At 41.1% G+C, this 16793-nt stretch overlaps 1 protein-coding gene across 2 annotated transcripts; it reads right to left on the bottom strand.

The window, feature by feature from the left end:
- Nucleotides 1-284: 284 nt before the first annotated feature.
- On the bottom strand, nt 285-16793 carry esrra (estrogen-related receptor alpha). 2 transcript variants are annotated; one of them, XM_074610357.1, is made up of 8 exons: nt 16544-16793; nt 14845-14947; nt 8562-8945; nt 7124-7240; nt 6906-7019; nt 5366-5533; nt 4445-4714; nt 285-3093 (listed from the first exon to the last, which is right to left on the bottom strand). In XM_074610357.1, the coding sequence occupies exons 3-8, from the start codon at nt 8938-8940 to the stop codon at nt 2840-2842; spliced, it is 1302 nt and encodes a 433-aa protein (XP_074466458.1). In that variant the 5' UTR covers nt 8941-8945; nt 14845-14947; nt 16544-16793; the 3' UTR covers nt 285-2839. The 2 variants fall into 2 exon arrangements, with proteins under 2 accessions (XP_074466458.1, XP_074466459.1); XM_074610358.1 differs by lacking the exons at nt 14845-14947; nt 16544-16793 and adding an exon at nt 13349-13488.

Here is a 16793-nt window from a genome sequence, read left to right as displayed (position 1 = left end):
AATAAATATACACACAGGGAGAGATGAGACCAATGATATGTGGTGGTGGTGTGTCCATTTATTACACAACACAAAGCACCTACAATAATCCACTCCCCGTTTGTGTCAGACAGTGGAAGATCTCACTTTTTTCACAGTGATTTTTTTTAATGTGGACATGTTTAGACAAGGACATCAAACTGTTTTTATCTAAATGAAAAAAAAAAAAAAAAAAACTACACACAGAAATTCACAGCCAATATCACACGCAAAAAAATAAAGCAGTGTCAACAAACAACAGTAAATTGAGTAAAAAATAGAATTTAATCATTTAAATAGTCTTTCAAAATACAAACATTTATTTGAACTTCTAAATAATATAACGTTTAGTAGCTATTTCTTCATTATAACTGGCAATGTTAAATGTACACTGTGGCTATACAAGGAAATGTGTGAGGTTTGGTAATTTTATTGTATTGCTCATTTTATATTAATGCGCACATATTTAATAAACCTACAAATGACTGTATAATTTTAACAGTGACACTGCAAATGACCCTGCCTTCGTCCTTACCCAACGTACCTAAAACATAGTTGTATGCTAATGAAAAAGCTACCGTCGTGTAAATGAACCAAGTTAATATGAAGAACTCGACCCAGGCATCTAGATTTAATTGTTTGCTAGATGACAGAAATATGTAAGTTGTAACTTATGAACAGCTGTAAATGACCTCCAGTGTTTTGTGTGAAACCATACCAACTGCAGGCTTGCCCCCACCACTGTGAGACACTTTGTACAGTACCATGGGGCATCTTGATTAATGAGCCACGTATGTTATGAAAAACAAAAAAATAAATGATCTCAGGTGTTTCTGCAAACCCAAATGTTCAAATTTAAGTTGACAAATCAAAAAGATCAAGAATTACATTTTGTCTCCACAGTTATTTGGCCGTCTGGCTTCACTCTGCCTCCTGAGGTAGCCCTCTGTAGCCTCACCATGATGCTAAATCTATAGAGCCATGTAAAATTGATCCCTAAAATGGCAATCAGCTTCAGAAAACACACAACTGCTTACATAAAAAAAAAAAAAAAAATCATAATATCCTGAATGGAAAGCTTCGTTTCAATACCAAACCCACAACAGTGTCACAATGTAAATAAAATACCCTTAAATCCTAGAAAGGAAAATGTATGAAAAAAAGCAAGTTTCAAGTCTTTACAAATTTCAGAACACTGTAAGCTGCACAAATATAATTGTAATGGGGAATTTGTATCACATTTTGCTGGCTTTATTATCTATAAATTGCATGTTTCTGTTTATTTAAATGGAACTGTACATGGCTGAAAGATTCATGGCCCTTTGGCCACTAAATACTATATCTGATTTTGACATCAGATACTGTAGCCTTTGCATTGCATGTGAAGCTTACTATCATGATGGTTTCTACTGTAACCTGCTGAACAATGAGTGGGACTTTCAGGATGTTGCCAGACAAGGCTTCAACATCCTAAAGGCAGATGTTGCATATGTTGCATCCTGAGCCCGTTACGGGCACTTGCAAGTTAAAGTTCAACAGATGTACGAAACGCAAAGGAGGGATCTCTCATCGGAACAATGGAGCTCTTTTATGCAACGACTGCGGAAAATGCAGCAAAATCTCACCATCGCCTATCAGTTACATGGATTAGTGTTATAGCCCACAAATCAAATAGGTCACACCGTTATTTTTTTAATCAGCACAGCTGCTGAAGTTAAAAATAGTGGTTCGATCTAGAGGAGGACAGTATAAAAAAGCAGATGAGGCATTTCTTCTCTGACCACCGTTGTTGCCGCGCTTTAACGTCGAAGACGTTCTTCCCTGATCTCAGTGTGGCTCACTGGTTTAGACTGCACACGAACGCACACGCTTGCTTGTATGGAAGCTAGTTTTTTTGTGTGCCAATAGGATCCACATACAACACTGTATATATTACCTTCCAAGTAGCGCTTTCTATGAGCACACATATGCACTTCTCCTGGACTACAAATCAATTGCACAACCTTTTATAAAGAATCCTGCACCTACTATGTACATCAGTGGTTCCCTACTCCAGTATTTAACCCCAAAAGTGCTGGTTTTCTCCATTACCAGGTTTTTAAATGAACTCCCCTGGCAAACCAGTCTCTACTGTCAGCTCTCAGGGGGTCCTGAGAGTGGAGAACTACCGATATACACGCACAGCTAGATGTCTTAACCATTTAATCCACATTTTAAATGTGACAGACAATAATCAAGTCGTTATATTGCTTTTTAACATATTGCAAGTAATTCCTATGAATTTGCCTACAACGGCACACTAAACTATAGTAAATACAAGCACTCCGTGTGTATGTTAATCTGACCCTATGCTGGACCCTCAAGTCTTTTTGCCGGATATGTTATTATGGCTTTCATGAGTAGATGTTGCATTATTTTTTTTAAAAGTTCAAAAGCCACGTTTGCAGTCTGTTTCTTGTGTACCTAAATGTTGTTCTTCAGTGGTTATGCAACTGCACATCGATGCTGTGATGGAACACACCATGAGACTATTCTGGCATTCATGTTAATTCGTGTTTTCACATCTGGGAGCCTTTTACTGAAGTGTGGCAGTTACCTCTTACTGTAAATTCCCACTTGGGGACATGATTACATCAGCTTTTTATTTTCTCATATTATTTTCCTTTCTTCATGTACAGCCTATGGAAAAAGGGAAAAAAGACCATTTTCCTCATTATTAATTCTCTAATAAAATCTTTCATTTCTCACAACTCATCCACTCTCGAAGACTAGATCTCTGTTGGGTCTTTCTCTGCATCCTATTTACTGCTGCTTTTCTGCTCTAGGGGGAGTCCATCATGGCTTCCAGCATCTCCAGAAATAGTTTGTGCATGGGTACACCACCGCGGGTCTTGATGCTGTAGAAGGTGGTAAGAGCACGGCCAGCAGTCTGTCGGAGGAGAGGCAATGTTAAAAGGAGGCGTCCCGCCCGCTGGGGGTCGTCGGGGCGCCGCTGACATTCCAACTCCAGCAGGGCCTGGTGGAGAAGGTCCCGCAGCTTCTGCACGGCCTCCATGTCCTCGATGTAAACGGAGTCTGACAGAACAGCAGGGAGCACAAGGTAAGGCACTGTGTAGGGGGTTTACATTTTCTCAGCTTTTGTCGCACAAAGAAAGTGTGTGTTGCCCAGCACCTTACCACAAATACAAACTAATGGCAGCCTTTATTTACAAAACAAACAGTGGATCTGTAGTGGAAGCAGGACATGTTGTATGATCTACTGTTGACAGTAATCTTGAGTGAACCTCTAAGGGAAGACTACATAGAAGGTTACGACTGGTGACCTTGCAACAACTATTAAACTATGTGAGATGTAGTATATTGTTATATAGAGTACAATGGCGTAGCATGAGACCCGCTTTGTCGTTTCGCTTCGGAGTATGTGTGGCGTATGAGCATGGATGATCGTATGGGGCGTGTGTGTTTTTGTATCTGGAGGGAAGCAGGCAACAGGGAAAGAGCCTGGAGAGAGCGGAAGAAGTGAAACGCCAAAGCGAGTTTATACGTGTTGAGGATGGAAAAGGTGACGGAAGAAGCCAGAAGAACTGGCTTCAAAATAAAAGTGACCAAGAACTGACTTCAAAATAAAAGTGATCTTCCGGCGAATTTGAAAGTCAGTCAGTAATAAATAAAGAAATAAAACAAAATTAATAAATAATAAATAATAAATAAAATTAATGATCATTTTAAAAAACACCTGCAAACTGTATTTCGGAGAACATTTGAATTTTAGTTGTGTGTATAATTATTCAAACTTAATAAGAAGAGATTTCCAAAGATCAATCTGACTTCGATATGACAGTACACCACCACCTCAGAGTGTTCAGATTAGTTTGCTGGAATAATCACGCTGGTATGATCATACGCATCAAAGGGTCATTTTGATGGCTGTGGTTTGTGGTGCTGTTGAACTGCATTTCATTATGTTGCGATTATATAACTGAGGGTATATTAAATATTACCTCTGAGTATAATATAATACAATTTAGCAGCAGCACAAACTGCTGCCTCCAAAATGATCATAAAGTTTAATGGACACAAAAACTGAACATTAGAACCTTCATGGTGTCAAATTTCATTGCAGGGCCGCTGTATTAGAAGCCATTAGTTTTAGCTATAAACTAGCTAATAATGTCCCTAATAAACCGGAAACAGAGTTGTTTTTCATTTACACTATGAATAATCCACTTAGTTTGGTGTAATGTTTCCCATGAAATTTGTTAGCAGAGGTTGGTGAGCACTGCCCCTTAATGCAGGAAACCCTCATATGATCAATAATACCACTGGTGAACCCTAGTTTGATACCAGTTCTATGAGATGCAAGTAAATAGTGCTTTGTCAAACAATCAGTATGTCTGCTTCTGCTCAACTACACAAGTGTAAGTACCTGAGTTAGTGAGTGCGATGGCTTTTAGCATGACAAATTCCTCCCGGTCCACGTTTAGCGCCCGGAAACGGCGAGCGAGTTGACTAATTGCTGCATTTAGCTCTGTCAGTCCAGCAACACGTGACATCTCCTCGTCAAGGACAAAATCCTCCGCGAACACCACCTCGTCCTCGCAGCCGAGCGAGCGGTACGCTACGCCCAGCACCAGCACCTCCAGCCACACCGACTGCAGCACGGACATCTGGTCCGCTAGGGACAGCGACAGGAAGCCTGCGGAAGAACAGACAGATGGAAAGACAGAGAGAGAGAGAGAGGAGGGGTTTAAATGAAGAGGAGGCAAACTGGCAACAGGTTCACATTGCTGCACAGGTCCCATGTCTTTTATAGTAGCCAAATAATGGAAGCAGGTGACCCAACTCTAGCTTGTAATGCAGTTAAGCACTGCATCAGTTCAGCTGAAATGTCAGCACGACATTTTGTTGTACAAATCAATTAGGCTTTTCTGCCATCAGAATCAGGTTCACACAGACCATTTCTAAAAGTCAGTATTCTAGCTCTGTAAAAGTAAATCCAGAAATCATGGCCTGACTTTCCTGCTAAATTTGCGTGTAGGGTTGCCAACTTCCACCAGTAGAAATACAGAAAGATTGCAGATGGAAAGTGGCGGGTTGTTTTGTTTAGTAATTGTAACTTGTTTTCGTAAGGCTATAACGAAAAATTAATTCCGCATCTGATTTTTTAGGTGTGCCGACTGCGTCTTTGAGGTGGCACAGGTACGCCCTGGCACACCTGTGGCTACACCACAGTCTTGAGGGAAACATGACACAGCACGTTTCTTCCTGGTGAGACTTACATCTCTTCCACTGCTGCCATGTCATCACTGCCTCTCCTCCCCTATTTCATCCTCTCTGCACCTCTTACCAGGAATGTGTTTGGCCCAGCCGATGATGACGACCAGCTCCCGGTCAGCAAGGTCACAGAGGGTGGTGAGCGTGCGCTGGGCTGTGTCGGGCTGCAGGGGGTCAGGCATGGCGAATAACTTTTCTGGCTCTGCCACTAGAAGGTGGGACACAATGATGTTGGAGGAACCTGTGTCACAAAGTAGACACAAAACAATGGATTAATATGATGCACAGGTAAATAATCGGAATGTACATTCATAGACGCACTGATATATATCAACACTGTCATAAACTAATACATTAAATTTTGCTTTACACAACATGCTGCTCTGTACTAGTGTTAACTATACCATACACCGCACTGTATTCATGCTGCAGGTTCCCATATCCCTATTTCAAATATAGGCTTTAGACCTATTATTATTACCAGACACGTGTTCTTATTTGTTCTGAGTTTTTGCTATTAACTCCTCAGTCAGATTATGTTCATAGTTCATCTAAATTTGTGCAAATTAGCACAAAAAAAACAAAGGACTTGCACTGATCCATTTTTCTGTCAGTAGAGGGCGCCGTTTTCTAATCAATTCCAATGGAAGTGGAACAGAAGTGTTTCCTGTGTTGCTTGTACACTCTTGGCACCTTGTGTTTCACCCAGCCGGCATGTCTCACATTTTTGGGAGGAGCACTCTGAGCTGCTCAAGGTTAAAGGAAAACTAGAATTACCACCTCGTGGTTGTATGTCTCCGCCAAGCAGTCAAGTTGCAGTTTACATTTCTGTCAGTCCAAAATGTCATCACATCATTATTTTATCCTCTTAGACATTTGTGTAAAATAAGCATATGAATTTTTGAGTTACAAAAATGTGTTTTGTGAGGTCACAGTGACCTTTGACCACCAAAGTCTAATCAGTTCATCCTTGAGTCCAAGTGGACGTTTGTGCCAAATTGGAAGAAATTCCCTCCAGGCGTTCCAGAGATATCGCGTTCGCGAGAACTGGGCGGACGTGAGGTCACGGTGCCTTTGACCTTTTGACCTCCAAAATCTAATCAGTTCATCCTTGAGTCCAAATGGATGTTTGTGCCAAATTCTGAGAAATTCCCTCAAGGCGTTCTTGTGATACTGCGTTCACGAGACTGGGACGGACGAACAGACAACCTCAGACCACAGCTGTTGCCGGCACGGAGGCATACAAAAGGCTTAACTCTGAGCAGATGAACTCTCTATCTCTACTTCTGAATCAGAAGAGCACAGAAGGGACCTCCCAAACTGAACTGCAGCCGACTACCCGAAGCTTATATTTGTGTTCTGTGATTAATGTGTTTTTATTTGTCTGGACAGTGCTGCTGTTGGTAGTCACATATAGCTTGCTAGCACACAATCGATCAACAGTTGATAACAGCAGTTAGTAGCTCTGGCTGATAGTTGCCATTTGATAGTTAAACCGAAAGAAATGCTGTGCCACTTTTCATTTGCACAACTGGATTATTGTAGTGGTATTACACTATGTTGTCTTTTGTAGAACGAAAACACTAATGACACGACAGGAATATAAATCCCACCTTTTTCACTCTCCTTTGTCAGCGGTAGAGGGGCACTCTGGTATGTTGCATTCTCCACTTCGGGGCGTCTTTTGTACTTCTGCCGTCCACCTCTGACCCTGTCAAGACGAACTCCTACATTGGGAAAACACGGAATAAACATATACCATATTTAAAAGATCAGCACGAAGACCCTTCAGGTATAATATTATAGAGAGGCTATGGAGCTGAACACTCACCCTCTTTCAGCATGCCTACTTTGAGGCACTTGGTGAAGCGGCATGCTTGACAAGCCTTTCTGCGCCTCTTGGTGATCTCACACTCGTTCGATGCCGGACAGCTGTATTCAATGTTGCCTTTAAGGAAGAACGGAAAATTATCAATTTACAGTTAAGATTATTAAGAAATACAAATATGAATGAGCATTTGATGTGTACGAAAACCACCTTCTTGAATTTCTTAAATCTTTCTGATCGTTTAAACATCTACGCACAAGCTAATGTGTTCATGGTTTTTTGTTTAACAGACCAGCATGAAGCGGATGGGGAGGCTGTAGCGGCAATATACTGAGGCGTGTTAAACAATAACACTATTAGGATGTGATGTGGGTCCTTATTCTGCATTCCTCAGACTTTTTCCCCACTATGTGTGCAGTAAACATCATGTTTCTCTCCAATAGAATACATAGAATGTATGTATTTTGTCACAGAGACAAGTAACTCTACAAGATATTTTCAAAATATGCGAGAAACTTCCTATTGACTGTGATAAAATATAATTAAAATTCAATATTTGTACTATTTACTGTATCTTAATAGTTTAAACTAATTTACCTAACTGTGCTCTCATGGTTGAAGGTTAAATGAAAGTCATTTTTAATGCATACTTGCCAACCCTTCTGATTTTCATTGCCCTCTCCCAGTTTCCTTGTCCCGTATTTCTCCCGATTTATGGCAAGTTTTTAGATAAGCTAAGATATTCCTTTTTTAGTCCCACAGTGTGGAAATTTGCAAATTTTCACACCTTCTTTTCCTTTTTGTTATCTCACCCTGTTTCTGGCACTGTACAGCGTACATGATCCCTACTGTTTCCACCCAGAGGACAATACAGCTACACCAAATGTGGTTTCCCAGCGGAAGAGAGCTGCGAATTATTCAGATTTCTTTTCCTGAGAATTAAAAGTGAAACTAAAAGTAGGCCTATTTAACATAAAAATGCTGTCGCAGTGTTCGTTACTTATTATTTTGTTATTTTCATTCTTTAAAAGTCACCAGAATACAGGAAACAAAGTCTCTGAAACTCAAATTTTTCTGGGAAAGGACCCTTATATCCACCGCTTTGGGGTGTTTTTTCCCCAGAAGGTGGAGTTAAGGGTGTAGAACTGGGGGGGAAAGGAGGACATACAGGGCCCTCATGTGAGGAGGACCCACAATGATACTAGAATGAATAGCTGTGGATGCAGGAAGGTGCCCATAGAGAATGCCTATGTATAGGGTCCAGAATTTAGTGCTACACCCCTGGGTGGAGGTTAATAGCAGTCAGTGACACACAAGAGACTCCACATTTAACATGAGTGAAGTACTCCGAATGTAAAACCTGTCAACTTGTTACATTACAGAAGGGATCAGAGGAGAGCATTAACTGCTTGTTCTGCCATGCCGACACTTAAGCACACACCTTGGATGGTTCTCTTGAAGAATGCTTTGCAGGCCTCGCATGACGCCACGCCGTAGTGGTAACCCGAGGCCACGTCCCCACATACTAAGCACAGCCTCTTCGGTAGCGTGCTCAGGGCGTACTTGCATCGCCCCGCTCCGTTTCCAGCGGAGCCCTCCTCTGGCCCGTCCCCAGCCTCGTCTTTGAAGTGGCAGCGCAGGGCCGGCGTGTAGAGTGGCGGCGAGTAACGTTTGACGCCGTCTCCTCTGACCCCTCCGCCTCCGCTATGAGACGAGTCTGAGGAGGCCCCGCCAGGGCTGATCCGACCTCCCCCGCCTCCCTCTGGACTGCTCGGTTCTGCCTTTATGTAGACGTCTGACCGACGATCCCTGGAAGACATGATGTCTAGAGGGGAAAAAATAAACAACAAAGTAAATAAAGGCATACAACCTTTTACCTCACATGTTTCTATTTTAAACTACCTTCATGTCACCTGGTAAAAAAAGGGCAAAATCTGACTTTTGCTAACACGCAGCTAGCACAGGTCAGATTATGAACGTGGAATTTCAGATCGACTCCTATATCTAAGCACAGAGGCATTTTCAGCATTTTCAGAATTACGATCACTGCAATTCACTTGTAAATGTCAGATTTTTTCCCTTTGTGGCATCTTCCAACTAAAAGAGAGGGTGGAAGAAGTGCCATCATGGCTTACAGGACCCTACTTCTGCCTAAGATGCAGTCTCCAAGCCTTTTCACCAACCATCACCGATCACCAACTGATTGTTCATTTTAAGAGAAATATGTGTATATTTACTATTGCTCCTTAATATAGCAAAAGTATTTTTTATACGTTTACTAGATTAATCGATGGAATAATCGGTAGAATACTCAATTACTAAAATAAATCGATAGCTGCAGCCCGACCCAATATACGCTAAACTGCCCCCAGTGACAACCAACTAACCTGTGGTGATGTAAGATCATGGTCATTTTGCATTATCAGCATTCTAACATGACAAAAAGCCTGCTTGTTCCCTCTCTTGTTCTTTAGCAGCACTTAGTTCCTCTGTAGTCTGTGCTATTCTTTCCTCAGTTAGGCTTTTTAAGCCATCAAAAACACCATAGATTCTCCAAACCACCAACCTTTCACGTCTAAAATAAAACCACAGTCTTCAAATCATCCCCGCAGTGTGAAGCCTTTGTCTGTGACATTTCTAGACATTAAAATAGCCAAGGTGACAGGATGAAGGTCGCTATGCTCATAAACAGTGACCGCTCTTCCCTATTCAGACACATAACTTATAAGGCGGCAAGAGTACTGCGGCAACCTGCTTGCCTGCTGAAGGCTGTCTATTGTTCTCAATTTAAATACAGAAACAGGCATGGTAGATACTTCATGCATTTGTTTACAAATCCAAATGCAAGCACACAGAAGGCTCATCAGTCCAAAATTATAGTTAATATATAGTGTATTACAACCGTAACTTCTTAAATGAGAAAAAAGGAAAATCTGTGGCACAATTTCAGCACTGCAGAGGACAGAAGACATTTCCAAACAATCACTTACCCTTCACTGACGTTTATCATTAAATCCATTGCAATTTTCATAATCTCAAGAGACAACAACAAACAACTACTTTTACACACATCCGCTCACAGACACACACTAGATTGCTCAGTTTCAGTTGTGTATCTAAGGTCAAGATTGCCAAAAATGCAAAAATTTAACTGCAAGTTTTATGATTAAATTGAATTGATTACCAAATGCTGTATACTTTGGGAGGAGTAAGAACATTATGACAATTAAAAGAAGAGATTTAATTTCTTAAGTGAGTGTCCGGTTATGACCTTCCACAACCAAATGCAATGCCTGAATGGCCAATATGAATGGTTAGATAGACTGCCAACAGTAATTTTGTTTCATGCTTTTAAGCTGCAATTGAACTTCCTGTAACTTACTTCTAAACGCCAAATGTCAGGGCTCTTAATGTCAATCATACATTGCATCCATTATAAATTAGATAATAAGCCTAAAAACAGTCTGATCTCTTTGACATACATACAGTATAATGTAGTAGCATCAAATGGGCATCTGTGTCAGGTGGTGTCTTGCATTTAAAAGGTACAGTGTGTAGGATTTGGTTGCATCTAGTGGTGTGGTTGGAGATTGCAACCAACTGAGTACCCCTCCGCTCACTTCTCCCTTTCCAAAACCGTGGTAACGCCGTCCAAGGCCGTCATAACCATAATAACACGATTTTAGGAGCAACTGTAGTCAAACAGCGGCTGGTGGTACCACAGTTTCGCACTCTGCTGCTCACGTTAACGCAGTTTCACAAGCGTGTCGGAGAACTACGGTGGCCTTCAGGTAACGTAAAAAGGCAAAAGGCTCTTGCTAGAGCCAGTGTTTGGTTTGTCTGTTCTGGTCTACTGTAGAAATATGGCGGAGCAACATGGCGGAGTCCGTGTTGAGGACCGGCTCCCTATGTAGATATGAAGGGCTCATAACGATTCTTAGTTTCAGGTGATTATACACTGATGAAAACATAGTTATGAATATGGTATTACATTTCTGCTAATAGATCCCCCCAAATGTTACACACCGCTCCTTTAAGCAACCTAAATATTTGAATATTTGTGTGAGCAATGTGACCTACACTCTCCTGCCCCAAATGATGATAATTAATTTGGAACGTAGGTGTGTCACTCCTGTAATCACCCCCCTGTGAGGGGACCCAGGCAGTATACTGTATTAGCCAGACAAAGACTAATTGTTCATGTTTCATTACACTGTCAGAAATTAGCAAATGATGATAGAAATGTAGATTCTGCTGTTGTTGAATTGACTTCATGAACAGCACTTAAGGGATCAGAAATGGGTGAAAAGGGAAAAAGGGATCAACATGGGGCATGAATTGTAGCGTGTGTGTCTCTGGGCTTCAACTCATCAGTGGATAAATTAATGCAGAGCCTCACTCCAACGATTGTGCTCCTGTCCCAACTTAATACATCACTGTGCGAGGACGATCTCTGCAGCCTAAGTAGCCCCAATCCGGTTAAAAGACCTGAGAGTGACTTGTGATTTTCTCATGTGTGCATACTGGCAATGCACTATTATTACCAACCCATTTTTCCTCGTTTATCAGTCGGGCTGATAATCCTGTTACAGCGTGTATATGTACAAAGTGTTGCAATGTGTAAAATGCATTGCTTATCTGTTCAATGCTCCAATCACTCACCCTGCCCGCAACGACAACATTACATGCAGTTGTATGTTCTGTACAAACTGGTATGGGTTACTGACCTAATTAAAATAAATATTCATAAAAGGCTTTTGGTATTTACTTTATGGTCAGGGCCGGCTTAAGGCATAGGCCAGATAGGCGGTCGCCTAGGGCGCCCCCATCTGGGGGGCACCGGTTGATCTCTAAAAAAAAAATATATATATATATGCTCCAAATCTTGCCTAGGGCACCAAAAGGTCTAGAGCCGGCCCTGTTTATCGTACATACCGTATAGACTATATATAAGAGTTGTATTATTTATGCGGACTCTAAACATATTAACTATCGTCTTGACTACAATAATACCACTCAACAATCTGTGTGTTTATGGCATATAATCAATAACAGCTCAGTCCTGACTGCAGGACTATGAAAATATGTTATATATTACTAATTTATAGACCTATATAATAAACAGGCCTCTGCTGACAACTTAACATCCAGATACACTTCATCACAGTATGCATTTATTGGATACTGTGTTTTAACGTATCTGTTGAAATACGTTTACCTCTATCCTTCAGTCAGTGCATGTACATGAAAATGTGATTTGAAGGGCGATCAAAGCTTTTCAATATCAGTTGTATAAACTGGGTTAATCCACTGAGAGAGAAAAAAAAAAGAACAGGAAGGAGGATCTCATTGCATTGATGCTATCATCCAGTTCCTGGAAGTCAACATGCAAACAAAATCCTCACACAGAGTATGTGCTTTATATGCACAATACGATATGTAATACAAGGACGCGTGGCAGCTATAGATAAAGACTTTCTTTTTATACATCCTGGCTTCAAGACCTCACTCATTGCAAACCCAAGTATGCCCTTTATCATACATTTATTGCTCCCAGCTGATAATCCAATCCTGTAGTAGCTGGCTAGTCCACACACTTTCTTTTGGAGTTTGCCCCCCTCTGGTCCTGATTACAGCACTGTTTGACAAGCAGGCAAAGGGGGGGGTCACACAGCAGCAAAACCATGTCTGTTTAAAGTTTAGCTTACTTGGGGCTGAGTTTACAAGCTCAGGGAATGGCTGAGCCAATAACACCAGGACTAGTACAGTGAGCTCAGATCAATGTGATTCAGGTTTTTGACCAACAAGTACAACTCTACCATGTGCACTTCGACATCTCCTCTGGCTAAAGAGGAACATCGGTTTCAGTACAGGAAATATCCACAACAGCTAACTATATGGTTATTACTCATTAATAACAAAGCAGATTAAACAGTGCTTTCGTTGTCTATTTCAGTTACACTCGTCACAGGACCGTGTCGTGTGTACTGTAAACAAGTGTACCAGCATGTTTTTGAGTAGCTTTAGCATTAGCTTCACAACAGCGAACACATACTGCAGGTTAGCTTACCCTTTAGCTAACTAAGCTAGTAGCAGCTAGCGTTAATCCTGACTGACTGACCGGTGCTCTCTCTCTCTGTCTCTCTGTCTGTCTCTCTCTCTCTCTCTCTCTCTCCTGCTGGGGGTTTATTTGTGTCACTCTAACCCGGACTATATGCTGCATCTTACCTGGTAGAGGTGACTAGTACAGCTCTTCACGGTGTGAGACCATGATGGCACAGGTTTGTCAGGAACATTGGTTTCCAGACTGCCAGCGCCTGCTAGCTTGTGTTGCTTGTGTTAGTGGCTGTGTGTTGGCTGTGTGTGTGTGTGTGTGTGTGTGTGTGTAGAGATGGGCCGGGCTACAGTCGGCTCTCTCTAGATGTTAATGGTTGAAGCTAAAACACATACTGGGTCAAGGAGCACTCTGGTAACAGTTTGACACTGTGATCCTACAAAAGCAGTTTTCATCATAGTTTAACTGCCAGATGAACTACATGTTATTTGTTATTTGTTTTTTACATATAGGCTTGAATACCATAAAAGAAAGAGAGGTTAATAGGATATGTTCAGTCCTAATTGTAAACTTGATATAAGCCTATAATAAGCTGACTGGCAAAGGTCAGAAATTAATTTACTACAAGTGTATTAACCATGAATCCAAACTCACTTTACCTGACAGATGATATTCCTAATGATGAATGACTGGTATCATCGTCAATATTGGTGTTCATTTGTTATGCAAATTAATTCCAGGCATCTGGCTTTACATTGTGTTAGGCACACATTTTGATTCTGCTCAACAGAAATTGCTGCAAAAAGCTTTTTATTTTCCCCCCAAAAACAATAAACTTTAAGTTATGGAATCATTGCATCGAGCATGCATAACCTTCAGGTTGCCTACAATGACTCCATGTGGATATCACTTAAGAAACCCAGGTGGTGTAGTGCAAGCGAGCTGTTCTGTAATGCAGGTGTCACCACTTTCCAGGCTCTGTTGAGAAACCTGATGTATACATTTATATGCCGGCTAAATGATTCTCAGAACGCCATTATCATGCTACTGTCGAATCCTTGTTTTAGTGTTATGCGATACCAGTCACCCCTGTGGAAACATTGGTATAACTGTCTTTTATAAAAAAAGTGGCAGTTTTTATCTGAATGTATGTATTGTTGTTTGTGTTGTATGTTTTCTAATGGACTTCGAATCTGTCATTAAAGATGAATTAATTGAATTGATTGGGCCCCTCAGACTGATACTGCTCCTGTCTCCTCACACAGGATTTTTAATGTTCTCACATTGATTTATAGAGTAATCTTCTCTCCCCTCTATACACTATTTGTCCCTTGTTTATCCTTTTGGGGTTTGCAGGACAAACCCTTTCAACATGCCCTATGTGTTGCTTGATTGCAACAGAATGATACACACTGCAATCACTGGCCGCTCGTAATATTTTGGATGTGAAATGAGAAGCCAACACCGTTTTTCTATTGTATTTGCTGCATTATTATTCCCTCCACGTCCCTCTCTTGGCTACGAGTGTTTTTCTAAAGAAGACGTTAACATCGCCAGCTAAAAGTCCATCACAGCATTGCAAGAATGAACTTTGCAAATAACAGACATAATCCTATATAGTTGAAGCGTAGCATACGGTATTTCATAAAAGGTGAAGTGAAAACATTACCTGTTTGCTGAGCTGGAGTTTGAAGCCTATATATTTGTGCCTCCCAGTGGTAGCTCAATGAAGTGCCGTTGCTTTGGGTTGAAGTCTGCAGTTATCGAGACACCTGCAAAGTAAGAAAAGGTATTTTTAGTGCAGTCACAGAATTTCACTTTTCATGATCCCACCTGCCATTTGTCATTTTAATGGTCACAACAATACATATTGTACAGCCTCATAATAACCATGATGTCTGAGAACTGGTTGTACACACAGATTATTAAAGCAGAGAAAAACCTCTATATTGGCAATAGTTTTGTTTCTTCTGTAGTAAGTCATGTGTATGATCATTAACGCTGACTTTTCCTTCCCTAAAATACATATTCCACTGTATCTATCCAGATTTCTGCAAGCTGCACGAGTACCCTCCCCCTTGTGCTGCGTGACACACTCCAAAGGTCACAGTCACAGGAATGCTTGAAGGACAGACAGAGTAAAGCCAACACCTTGTCTCTCGCTCATACAAAGTCATAAGCTGAAGTTTGGTGATAACTCTCTGTAAATAATTAAAGAGTTTAAAAAAAATTACTCTTCAAAGTGTAAACATGGCTATGGTTTTGGACATTTTAAAGAACATTAAAGGCCAAATTGCAGCAAAGAGGGACCTCAGGTTTTTTTTTTTACTGCAACTTTATACTTGAGCAACAAGACTAATATGTGGAAACAAGCTGTGAGGCTTTATTCTTATTCTTTGGAACTGACAACTTTATTTTTTCCAATAAGATGATTAATTTGAGTTTAAAATGTAGATTTAGATTTTCTAATTGGCACAAACTCAAATAATTCCTTTAAATGTCATCTCTGAATACACTTTTTTCTACATATATGAAAAGTCAAATGTCGTAAGACATAAACGAGTCCTTCTGTCTTAAATGGATTCAAAGCTTTCCTTATCACACTCTAGTTAGGCTGTCTTTTGTCACTGATAATGCATCCCACTGACTGACTGTATATAGCCTATAAAACTCCCTAGTTTAAATGCGGCGCGCTGTGTGGAGACGGAGAGAACAGCACCCAGGGGTGACCTTGTCTACTGATCTCGGACCGGTGAAAGGTTAATTGCCATAGTGGATTATGCTTTAAGATCAGTGACCTCAATCCTGGTCCAGCAGCAGGCTCGGTGTCTTGCATAGTTCAGTGTGTTAGTTAGAGACAGAAAGAAGAATAACTCAGGTGTGTGGGGGGGTTAAAATACATAAACAAAAATAAAAAAGTGTGCACAGTTGAAGAAGTGCAGGGTGGTATTTGCCCATGCAGGATAATTGGAGACAATTATCCACTGCATCTTATTCAACCATGGTTCATCATTTACTCAATAAATGAGCATGCATCTCATTTATTGAGGCATTTTGTGTGTGGGGGGGTTTAGCCATTGCATAGAGTGTTATAGCATGCGTGTAAATTAGCCAGGGGGTAGTTTATGAGTATAGCTTGTAGCCTACTGCACGTTATTACACAATGTAGCTTGCTTAATGTGTATTCAGCAGCTTGTGTGCCCCCTACCCCCCAATAACATGATCAGGCGAACTTAGTTCTGCCAGGCGAACCTTGCATGCACATCAGGCTACCATGGAGACAGCTAGCTGACATCTAGCTGAACACACAGTAATAATAATAACCCACTGTGTGTGCTCTGTGTAGGGGTAGTAAAGCTACTACTTACTGGGAGATGTCAAAACATCACAGGGTTGTTGTTTTTTATATCTGAAGTCAGTGAAGTCTTTGCGGCTGGCGACAAGTCCACAGTCGGTTGAACCGGTTTAACGGCGCTGTCCAAGCCTCGCACGGTTTCTCACATCGCATCACGACGTTACCGGATAATTAGGTGATAACAACAACCGGCGACAGACAGACAGACAGACAGTCTTCTTCTCCGCCTGTTCTTCTCTGGGTTCCCGTACCACTGGTGTTAT

The sequence above is a fragment of the Sebastes fasciatus genome, chromosome 16 (genome assembly GCF_043250625.1).
Source record: "Sebastes fasciatus isolate fSebFas1 chromosome 16, fSebFas1.pri, whole genome shotgun sequence".
NCBI lineage: Eukaryota > Metazoa > Chordata > Actinopteri > Perciformes > Sebastidae > Sebastes > Sebastes fasciatus.
The sequence above is the reverse complement of the archived record's forward strand: the minus strand, read 5'-3'. Positions and strand labels throughout refer to the sequence as shown.